The 12,164-nt window shown below is 37.4% G+C and overlaps 1 protein-coding gene across 1 annotated transcript; it reads left to right on the top strand.

Annotated features, from left to right (window-relative positions):
• The first annotated feature begins 256 nt into the window (after positions 1-256).
• LOC149815461 (putative lysophospholipase BODYGUARD 4) lies at positions 257-2,742 on the top strand. Its single transcript, XM_089990002.1, has 4 exons — positions 257-799; positions 1,607-1,947; positions 2,032-2,231; positions 2,348-2,742. The coding sequence occupies exons 1-4, from the start codon at positions 289-291 to the stop codon at positions 2,667-2,669; spliced, it is 1,374 nt and encodes a 457-aa protein (XP_089846128.1). The 5' UTR covers positions 257-288; the 3' UTR covers positions 2,670-2,742.
• Positions 2,743-12,164: the final 9,422 nt, after the last annotated feature.

Raw genomic sequence — 12,164 nt, 5'->3', positions numbered from 1 at the left:
GTTAAGTTACTTGGGGGGATATATTGGCTTGTGACAATGCGTTAAATGGCCGAAGTACTTCGGCCAATAGGGGTTGAAATTTGATTTTGAAGGAAAAGTAAGGGGGAAGGAAAACTTGTTTTTTTATTCTTGATGGCTGCAGCGTCAAACACGTCACGCTACTTATATAATAACAAGACCAGGGGCATCGATCACATATTCACAAATGAATGAATCAACGAATGAAGAAAACCAAGGCGATAGGTGATAAGCTCAATCCACAAGCAAATTAAGGAAAGGGAAGGATCTATGGGGAAGGTCAGATTCTTCAAATTGCTGGCCTCTGACTCTGATTCCCTTCAACGCAGGAGGGGCTCCTTTTGTTACCTGAGACGGCCAGAAGATGGCATTGAGGTCCTCCTGCAAGTCATCGGCTGCGTCGTCTTTGGCTTCTTAGGCTTTCTGGACCTCGTTTTGGGCCTTCTCTATAGGCTTGTGGATAATTTGGTTGAACATGGTGGTTTCTGCTGCTGCGAAGAGAAGGGAGCTGCTGCTGATGCCTCCGGCACAGTTCATGATGAGTTCTCGGAGAGGCCGGGACTTCATCGGAGCCAAAATAGTCGTCCTCACTTTAAGGGCTTTCTGGCCCTTGACAACCCAACGAAGGAAGCACAAGAGAAGAAGGGTGGAGGAAAACGGCAGACATTGGCTTCGCGAGCCGGTAGGTGGTGGTCCGAGTGCAGATGCGAGTCCTGTGTTTCTTGGGAAGCTCAGGGCCAGGACAAGCTTCATTTGGTTGTCAGAGAACCATCATCACAAGGTTTGCAAATCTTTATCTACGTACTCGCACCCCCATCACGCTCTCTCGCGCGGTTCTGCATCTTTCCACCCTTCCCAGATCTCATTATAAAGGGTGATCATGTAAATCATTGATATAATATGTAATCTCTCATTCCATGCCCACTTCCCCAATAGCCAAATACCAGCCCAAGTTGACCTCTGGGCAAGGTCGATACCGGGCAGTTTGGGCTTGGAAGACAGGGGGCAGTCCTGATAGAGCCTAGCCCTTAACGAGCTCGGGGCGGGGCACGAGTAATTTCTATGCCCAGGATCGGACTTGCAGACAAATTATGCGTGCAACCAAGTCAAGAGCTCAGCTACCTGTGAAAGAATGAGCGGCGCGAATAGGCATCAAGTCTTTTATTAGGCTCAGCTTCTTTAAAAAAACAGAGCGAACCGACTACAGGCTAGTCAGACTCGATCAATCACCTCCCCTGTTCGGAATTGAAATCAGGTGCTATGTGATTCCGCACATTAAGTGTGCTGCTGCACATGATCATCACCCACCAATCTGCTGTTGGGCCCCACAGCAGCTGATAGAGGCTTCATCCTAAAGATGGTGGTGGGTGATCAGGTGCGATATCACATTACGCCTGATCCTCTCTCCCCTGATCGTGGGGTACCAAAGTAAGCGGATAAAGAAAAGGAGATGTAGACTCCTATATATATATATATATATATATATATATATATATATATATATATATATGCTTACTCTTGTTAATTGCCTTTATTTGTCATTTTAATATTTAAGGTGATGCCCCACGTGTACTTGAGCTTCTAACAGGTGTGGAAGATTATGGTGGAAGGGAATCAGTGATTTTCTTGCATGGGTTTCTTTCTTCATCCTGGGTGTGGACAGAAACGGTTTTCCCCAAATTCTCAGAAAGCTCATCGAACAAATACAGGCTGTTTGCTGTGGATCTTTTGGGTTTTGGTAGTAGCCCAAAGCCATGGAGCTCCCGATACAGATTGCAAGATCATTTGGAGATGATAGAGAACACTGTTGTCTATCCACATAACCTCAATTCTTTTCACTTGGTTGCACACTCCATGGGTTCTATACTAGCATTGGCAATAGCAGCAAAGTACCCAAAATTTGTCAGATCAATCACTCTAGTAGCACCGGTGAGTTATCTAATCAATATGTGTGTGTGAGAACTCAAAAGTATTTTGATTTTGGACTTTCACACGAGACATTTTGGTTTGCAGCCATACTTTCCGGTGTCTTCAAAAGAGGAAGCAAACCAATACGTGCTCAACAGTCTCTCTCCAAAGAAAGTGTGGCCCCTTTTGTTGTTTGGTTCCTCAGTAGTGACACGGTATGAGCACTTGGGAAGAACCGTCTGCCTATTTATGTGCAGAAACCACGGGATGTGGGAGCGGCTAATTAGCTTTCTTACAGGACAATGGTGAACTCTTTTCTTCTGAGTTAATTTTGATTATCAAAATGAAAGAAATTTGTCACGAGTGAAGAACTTGGTCACACACACTGATGATTTCAGCGCGCCCTTGAATTTTGTTACAGGGACCTTCCCTTTATGACCAGAGACATAACGAGGCATACCCACCATGCAGCTTGGCATACCTTCCACAATGTGATATGCGGAGGTGGTGAACTCATGGATGATTACCTGAGAATTGTGAACAGAAGCAGCGTCCAAGTAGTAGCCATCCACGGAGCCGATGATAAGGTCCTTCCCTTGGAGTGCAGCCTCAATATCAAATCAAGAGTTCCACATGCGGATGTGAGAATCATACCGGGTACGGACCATAACACTGTGATTCTGAACAGAGAAGAGGAGTTCGCCGCTGACCTAGAAGAAATATGGGCCTCCACCCACAACTAAAGATTGAACCCCGTCCTAGATGACAATCCTACTGTTCTTCCGGCTGTCCACATCCACTTTAGTTAATCACATTTGATGTCGACTTGTGAAGTAGAAGTCATCAACAATTTCCCGCTGAGTGCGTCTGAAAATGTTCTTTTCCCTGTGACCTACTTTGTAAGTTCTGTCTAGAGTGTGTTTTGCTTTGGTTGAGTCTTGCTGTTAAGTTTTGAGTCACTTGTAATTTTCTCTGGACCACTCTTGTACTTTGGTTTAGGTTGATCAATACCCTTACGGGTTAGACTGTAGATTTGAACCATAATGAGCCCTCAGGCAAAATTGTGAATGAATGCAAATGTGAAGAGCTTTCTTTTGTTCACCCTCATTGTGATTGCTTTCGAGTGATTGCGGTTTCTCTTCCTCTCTATTTTCTCGCTCTCTTGCACTCTCAATTATCAAAGTTTTCGCAACGGCAAGCGAGCGATCAAAAGGCTTGCGGCGGTAAGAAATGATCGTCGCGCCGCACTGGCCTATTGAAGAAGTAGACCCATGACAAGTGATACCAGAGCCCGTTCTCGAGTTGAGAAAGGGACTCAGGAGTTGGTGTCGAGAGACACACTGAAAAACTGTGATTTGTGAGCAAGACATTGTGGCGTTCCGATACAACTTGCTTAACACCAAAGAAAAGGTAGATGTTGAAGTCGAGGAGATGGGTTCACCTCGGGGCCATGAGCAGATGGTCGGAACCGTCAACATACTGGTGACTTATGTGACTTCACATGAGAAAGCAATTTCAAGTGCAGTTGAGTCGTTCGGAGGATTGAATGATGAGGTGACGAGCCTGCGAGAGCAGGTAAACTTGCTGATCGGACATGTTACTTCACTGACTACGACATTGACCGCCCTGCAGACTCAAGTAGGGAGTTTAAGTTGAAGAACCACACTCTACAGCAGACAGTTACCCTCAATGACGGAAATGGCGATAGGCCATCAAAGATAAATGTGCGAAGGCCAGCTAAATTTAATGGTTAAAGAAATAGCAATGACATAAAAAACCTTCTGTTCCAGGTTGAAGCCTACTTTTTCAATTTTAGAAGGTCTGTCTAGGGCTTGCGAACCTCAGAAGATGCATGTATTTGATATGCAAATCTCCTTTGTTGGGATTCAACTTAGCCAAGTTCTCAAATTCTTGCATGCAAATTTCGTTAGGTCTGCGCAATGTTCATGCAAATCTCCTTTTTATTGAGATATTGTGACCTTCGGACAACATACATATCTATCGCGTGAACATCAGCATATTCGCTTGTACAAATGATAAAAATATCATAAAAATGTTAAAAATCAAAATTTTGGGCATGGGGGAGATTTTGGCAAATTATGAGGCATTTCGAAGATCACACCATTTTGGCAAAACACCATTTTAATTAAAAAAACTATGATCCAAGGGACAATTCATACTATTTTGACTATGGTGAACACATCTATGAGGTGTGACTTAGTCAAAATAACCTCTCCCTATGAGTTTTAATTAAGTCATTCCCAAATGCTATCCATATAAAATCTTTGATTTTTATTTATAATGAGCCAAAAAAATACAACGAGTTTATGGTTCTTGATGGGTTGAGATGGATTGATTAATGTTTAGGTGGAGTCAATGGCTGTGCTTGATGGGGATCATATAGCAAATTCAGGTTACATCGAAATTCAACTCCACCGTGTCTTCCCCATGTCAATTTGATTTCATTATCCATCCATCTACTTCACATTTGGTTGTGTTAGTATAATGAAGGTAGTCATGTTTCATCCTCTTGTTTGCCAACCCATTCATTGACATATATTCTAGCTCTTCACCTGGTTTGAACACTTGTATAAATGTTCTACTCGTTTCATGAATACGCTTGTTGTGAAAATAAGGATAATCTTTTGACATATGTTGTGAGAAAAAAAAGGAAAGTGAGACTTTGAGAAAGGGATGTAGAATTCCAGATTCATCAGTATATGACTTATTCTGTAAAATGTCATGCATAAACCTTGAGAGGAGTAATTTAATAGTGTGGCATGATTATTTTATATTGTATCTCTGTGATGAATTGTTATTCCTAGAATTTATAGCATGTTCATGTGATTGCATGCGAAATACTAATTAATGAATGCACATTTAAAATTGTAAAGCACATTATCATTGAAAAAGAAAAAAAATGAAATAAATAGTGCACCTAGGGTAACAATACAAAGAGAGATAAAAAGCTCTATTAGGAAGGACATGGTCTAAGGCTTTGTTAGAGGTGTGTGTATCTAGTTTATGCCTGAAATCTTGAGGAGTTTCTAGGTAACCCTTATGAGTGAAAATATTGTTTATTAGACACATGTAGGAAGTAGCATAAATCACAAACCTTGTTTTTTTTTTAAAGCCCACTCCTAGCCCAGCCCTGATTCCATATGAAATAGATTTTTATCCATTTTTGTAGCCCAGTCCTAGCCCAGCCCAGCCCAGCCCTGCCCTGCCCTGCAGCAAATAGTTTGATTTGTCCATATGAAAAAGATTTTTATTAATAATTGCAGCCGTTTTTTATTTTATCTCAAAAAAAAAATTGTGTGTGGGGGGGGGGGGGGGCGTTGCTCCCGAACCCCCGACTACCACACCAATTTTTTTCTTTTTTTTTTGCTACACCCCTGCCCCCCCCCCCCCCCTCACATGAATCCTAGCTACGCCACTAGTGCTTGCCTTGTTGGTTAGATGCAATCATAGCTTATCACCTGACATTTGATGACCACGGTTCAAAACCTACAGGAGACATCTTTTGTTGTATGTTGGTCGAAGCGTGGTATATTCCTTGGTGGGTAGAGGCTGGTCAATATGCAAATATGGCTTAGCCAACAAAAGGATAGAGCAATTGGATGTTTCGTTAGGAAGAGATTCAAAGTAATTTGTAACTAATAGGAGGGAAGCATCTAAAATCCCCGCCCCTAGAACTTAGGAAAATAACTTTATATGTCTAAGTTAATCTATTTTTAAATTTATTAAGTCATGAAAAGATTGTCTCGTCTAGATCCTCCATTTTGCATTACACCATTGAATGTTTGTTACATACTAAAACCATTATTAAGACATTATGTTGATTTAAATGTCCTATATGAATCAGTTGTATAACCGTGCATATACATACTAAGTATGCATGGAATGTAACATGATATGCAATTCCATAAACATAGATACATAATCAAATAAAAAATAACTTTATGCAAGCATGTGGATAACCACATATAGATTATCGTGCACCACGTCTACCCGTTTCTAAAATTCTTCATCATAAAATGTTTAATTCTGATAACTACTCACAAAACCCTTTATGTATAGGTGATGTCTAACGCCATGAGGTTCTACAAATCGATTGTTCTTACACATCATACAAGAGCACCTGATCCGACCGATAGGATCTATTGTATTGAAACTTGCCATTGCAAATTCAATAAAACTGCCAACACCATCCATATATTCTAGCGACACATCATTATCAACTATCCTACGGTACATTCATTCACAGTTTGCAGTCATTTTATCCTATAATATTATAGATCTTATTTTTACCAGTTAAAAGAGAATCATAATGATGCATCGATAAAAAAAATATCAAATTTATCATGCATTGTTGGTGGATATAATGATCTGATATATATATATATATATATATATATATATATATATATATATATATATATATATATATATATATATATATATCACAAAGATATTTAGAAAGATGAAATCACATTCATAAACATGATCTTCGAGAACCTTAGAGCAAATATGGCCCTCTAGGCTCTTTGGCTAACTACCGATGGTCATATTAGGTTCTTTGGCTTGCAATCCATGAGCAAAGATGCAACAATTAGAAGTCCATAATATAGACTAGTCTAAACTATATTGTTTGTGGAGTGGTTCATATGTTTGACCAAAACCGTAGACTCTGGAGTTGTCTACATAAGTTGCTACACCCAAGAGGCTATTTTTAGAATAACCAATTAGTGTAGAGTACGACATTAAAAAATGTCTATTCTAAAAGTAAGAAATGGTTTAAAGAAAGATAAATGAAAAAAGAGGATAAAATATGTAAACAACATGTGTGCTAGTTAGAGAACTAAACTCAAACTAAGAGCTTAAAGTTCACTACAATTGTAACAGTCATATCTTATATTTGTAAATGAAACCTTATTGAGTTTTAGACTCACCCCTACTTGGTTACAACTGTAGGATCAGGAGGCACTGCAAATAGGAGGACGTGACTCATGGGCTTGACTACTGGTAGACTATGAAGTACTTGATCTTTATTTCTGCATTTTCCTATTTTGGACTTGTAATCTAAACAGTTCAATTTTGATAAACATAAATAGTTATCTTGACGTTAGATGAATGAACTTGACAACTATTCAGACCTTGTTATATAAAAAAAAAATTGCTTGGTTTTAAGGTTGTTTTGATAATTTCTCTTTGGGAAGTGACGTCTACAAACCCAAACTCGAGAAGTCCCAGTTTGGGTCGTTACAAAACATGAGTTAGTTTTCAATGGAGAAGTATTTGTGGTAGGCAGGAGAGTACTCACTGAGTTTTACACTACCAACACTAAAACTAGCCACCGTTAATGTGTCATCTCTAAGCTAGTGTTTGATTACATGGACAATAGCTTGTGTGCTCCATGCACCCAATGCAAATGTCAAACATGCATGTAAAATGTCTGGAACATGACATCCCGCGTATCCATCGAGATGCCTTTTTGGTGTCTTGCAATGTTACATCCCTCTTGCTGGAGCAATGGTGTTTCGAACACCTGGACAAAAATCAAAAATAAAAAAAGAAAAGAAAATAATTGGGACAAAAACTTGACTTGTCTAAGACACCTATGTGCCCGGTCAGGAGTGTCCAAATAGAAATTTTCTACACAATCCTTTCTGCCTAATCAAACACCCCCTATGTACTAGCATAAGGGTCAAAACATTGGTTTGAACTTTGTTAATTAGGAGAGAGAGAGAGAGAGAGAGAGAGAGAGAGAGAGGTTGTGACTGAGAGGAAGTCATTATGGCAACCAATAGAATGAGATGTGTTATAGGGTGAATGGTTGCCCTAATGCAAACAAAGATTTTTTTTTAGGAAAAATTTCTCCACCCTATAAGGGTATATTTGAAAGCAATAAAAAGTTTCATAGGAAAATAAAATTTTGCCTATGAGAAGTTTTGATATGATAGCTTTTTCAAATTAATTTTTTTGCTTGTTTGTGTATGTGAACACCCCAATTTTTTCAAAAAATTTGCAAAATTTTCCTTTTTTCCTTTGGTCCCGTCCTGTGAATAATTGGGTCAATTTCTGATCAAATTCCAGTCATTTCTCCAATTCGCTGGTTAAAGATCCAAAATCCAAATCCATTTTTCAAATCTGACCCAATTTTGGATCCGGATCTGATATCAAAATCCAATCTTGAGCCCTATTATCCAATTTTCAATTCAAAATTATAAAAATACAAAAATAGTTTTTTTAATGTCTTAGACAGTTCATCCGATATCCATTTGGATCCACTATTCTTTATTCCTCAATTCGAGATCCAAAACTCGAGTATTCTCTCTAAACTCCAGATCCAGACCCCTTTTATGAAAATTTCTGAAATTTAACCTCATATTTTTAGAAAAATCTTCTTTTGTAAAATTTTTTTAAGTTTTAAAACAAAAATCCTACAAAAATATTTCAAAAACCCATCCTTTGTTTTCCCCCATAGTTTTAAAGAGTTTATTTCAAAATACAAAGAAAAGAAAAAAAAAGAAAAAAGAAAATTAAAAAAAAGGGGTTTAACCCTCTTTTTGAAAACATTTTTATAGTTAAAACATGTTTTGAGAAAAAATTGTAAAAAGAGCCACCATTTTGAAAATTTTTCAAAACGTGGGGGGACCTGATTTGTAAAACCCCCAACGACCTTCTGTTATAAGAAGAACCATGGGGGGGGGGAGGTGAAGGGGCATCCATGAGCACCATTCTTCATCCCATCCATTAGCGCCATCATCTACAATCGATCAGATCCGTCTTCACCCCATCAAGTTCACACTTCTCCTTCTCGACGATCGCCTTCACCCCTCCATTGCTCTGAAGCATCCGATTGACTTCTCCTTCCCTCCTTCCTCTACTCTCTAGTTTTCTTCTTCTCTTGGCGCACCCCTTGAAAGGATCGAAGGTCGACCATCCGGTAGGAGAGCTACAAGTGAGTAACCATCTCTCGCTCCTCTTTTGATTCTCTGTAAAGCTCTCTTCCCTATTTACTGCATTCCCTTGTTCGGATCTCTTCTCTTTCATTTTTTATTTATTTTATTTTAAAGCATCAATGGTGGGATCGTCCTCCATATAGCAGGATTGACCCATCTATTGCAACATTAATGACATTCTCCAATTCCAATATTTGATTTCCTGCATCTTTTTTTTATTATTTTTCTTTTGCATTTGATTTCTCATTTTAATAGAATCGGATGGCATTTTATTCATTCTAGTCTGTTGTGTTTTGTCCATTTTTTCCCCTTTTTCTTCTTTTGTTTTCTCCTCTCCTCGTTATTGAATTTCAGTGGTTTTATATGTGTCAATGCTCTCATCATCGCTCCGTATATTGCAATTCCGATGTGCATTTTGTTTTATTTTGATTCCCTTTTATAGCTAATTTTCGGTTCCACTTTGATGATCGGCCTGCATTTTGATTAGCATTTGATTTTTGAATTCCCATTTTCATTTTTGGTGGCCGGTTGATCTTGATGGTCACGATGATCTTGACTTCTCGTTTCTACCATGAATAACCTGTCTTCATTTTTTTTTTTATCTTTGATTGTCTGTCAATTTCATTTCTTCTTTCGATAATCCATTTTATTTTGATTTCCTGTTCTACCGTGAATCACCTTTGTTTTCATTGTTAACTTTTGATTATCTTTTTCTTTTGATAGTCCATTCCTATGTCATGGTAATCATCTTGAATTTCATGATTGCTTTTGCAACAACATTGTAATGCTTGTATTTTGATATCTTTGTTACGATTTTCTTTCGTAGGCTCATATACATTTTTGATTAAATCATCCAAGTATCGCAATTCCCATAGGTGTTGCGTTTGATGCCCTTTGGATTACAAGTTGCATTTGATTCTCTCATGATTTTCATTTTTCTTTTTCCTTTCCTTTCGCTCTTTGAGTTTAAATGCTTACATCTGCATAAAACCTGGATGTGCTTCGATGTATTGACCCGTCTGCATTAAATCTGGATGCTGAAAAAAAAAAAGAAGAATATGGTTATCGGTTGAAGATCTTCAAAAGGCTCTCAGGGATCTGAGGCTGTCCATCTTGAAACAGATGACTGCTGCTGGGATTAAGTACATCCCCTGCAACATCGGTTCATTACGTATTAGTAGTTTCTCTCTTGATTTCATAGCATTTTTTTGTTGTTTCTTCTTTCTTTCTGTGCATTTTTAGTGGACATACTCATTATGCTCTGCATACCCCCGGACCTACAAATATAGCAACAGATTTGGTTGATACCCATTTGTCACCCAGTGAGTTATCCCCTTCATCTTTTCCTGCTAGTGTGCTTATTTTAGAAGAAACTCCGGTTTAGGATGAGGATTTCTCTTGAATGGATTATATAGGACCTGACATGGATTCAGATGAGTCCTTTTGTCATATAGATTTTGATGTTTCAGTAGATCATGCAAAGAACCATGGTTGCTCTGACGCTTCTGTGGCTACTGAAGATGGTTGTGCACCTGCAAAGGAACTGTCTGCTCATAATTATGAACATGGTTCAGTTCTTGAACGTGATTGTCAATCCAGCCAATCCAATGCCGCTGCTGGGCTTGCCCCTCAAATTGATAACAACTTACCTTGTCAATCTAAATGCCAAAGTTCATGCATAGATAGGTCGACTGAAGAGTGCACAAGCAACAATTGTTGCCTTGTTGATCCATCTCTCATGGAGATTACAGAAGTAACAAGTGATCCCATTAATTCTGGCTGTGAGGGGTAAGATTATGTTCCACTGAAGGAAATAAATATGGGGACATCATCTGTAGTTGGCTACGAAGAGAAAGATGCTGATTTTGATGGGTTTGGTGACTTGTTTAATGAACCAGAGCCTGTTGAATCTGAACTGGCTAACAAAAGCCTTGAAGACATTGGGAGACAAGGTTTATCAGAGATGAAAACTATCTTATTGGCTGGAAACTGTTGAGAAACTATGTTTTGATGATACATAATAAATATGATATGCTGTCATGATAAATAAATATGATATATATGATATGCTTTCATGCGATATGATAAATATGATATGCCTTCATGAATATGTTATATTATAACTGGATATGATGTGTCATGCATTTAACGAGTATTTGATGCAAGGTTATTTCACCTAAGAAGAATGAAGACAACCTGATCAAGTATAACTATTTGATACAATCATACTACTCTGAAGAAAAAGCTTGATGGGCCATACATTCATAAAGATTATTCAAGAAGATCGGCTACTTCAAGATGAAGACTTTTTTCTTCTTTAGAGTCATATGTAACAGAACCTTCAGAAGCATGCATATTTCATATTACACTATATGCTTTAATTTATTTACAAAAGCTAAGCTTTCATAAAAGGATACGTTATTTCAAAAATACCTTTTTGAGACAAATCATTGTACTTCCTACAAGCATTTATGAAAAAGACATTTTGACAAGATATAATAGCTCATGATTTCAAAAGCATTAATTGTATATTCTAATAAGCATTTATGAAAAAGACAACTTGAAAAGATATAAAAGCTAATGATTTCAAAAGATTTTGTGAAAGAAAAAGACAAAATGTATTAACTTAAAATACACAATCGTTCATCTTGAATTGACGATTTGAGAAAACAAATATTATTTTATACACAACTACTTATTGTTTAACAAGACAATTAAGTTTGAGAAATGACCTTTTATTTATTTAATGCTAAATACACACCCAAGAATGTCGACTTATATTTAAAGTCATCATTCTTTCTGTAAACATTAAATGCCACCTCAAAAAGCATTTGAGAAATGACCATTTATAAATAAAGTACTTAACAAGCATTTATTGTACTTACATATATTTAACCAAAGAAGTGACAATTTGTAAGAAAACTATTAATATACTATAAATCATTAAATTGAATAAAGACAAAAATACATTATAAATTACACTTCAACGTTCAATGTACTATAAAGCTTTTATTTTGAGAAAAGACCCATTACAAATTTAATCTTATTTTTAATTACAAACAACGTATAGTGTACCTCAAATATTAAATTTATGGAATGACGACTTTTTGAAAAAGTAATATAGTACACATATCATCTCACACACTCTTTCATAAAATATATTTTGAGATGACCTGACACCTCACATCTCAAAAGGACAATCATTTTAAAAAGCAACAACTAATTTTAAAAACCTATATATATATATATATATATATATATATATACAAACAA

This window comes from Nuphar pumila, chromosome 15 (genome assembly GCF_984573655.1).
Source record: "Nuphar pumila chromosome 15, dmNupPumi1.hap1.1, whole genome shotgun sequence".
In the NCBI taxonomy this organism is placed as follows: domain Eukaryota; kingdom Viridiplantae; phylum Streptophyta; class Magnoliopsida; order Nymphaeales; family Nymphaeaceae; genus Nuphar; species Nuphar pumila.
Note: the sequence above shows the minus strand (reverse complement) of the source record. Positions and strands in the feature narration are given on the sequence as shown.

What these genes read in the sequence shown, in the direction of transcription:
- LOC149815461 (XM_089990002.1), top strand. Translation starts at nt 289, where the DNA reads ATGGGGAAGGTCAGATTCTTCAAATTGCTGGCCTCTGACTCTGATTCC. An exon ending in CAGAGAACCATCATCACAAG is followed by an intron (nt 800 to 1,606) that starts GTTTGCAAATCT and finishes AGCTTCTAACAG; the next exon opens with GTGTGGAAGATTATGGTGGA. An exon ending in AGCTTTCTTACAGGACAATG is followed by an intron (nt 2,232 to 2,347) that starts GTGAACTCTTTT and finishes ATTTTGTTACAG; the next exon opens with GGACCTTCCCTTTATGACCA.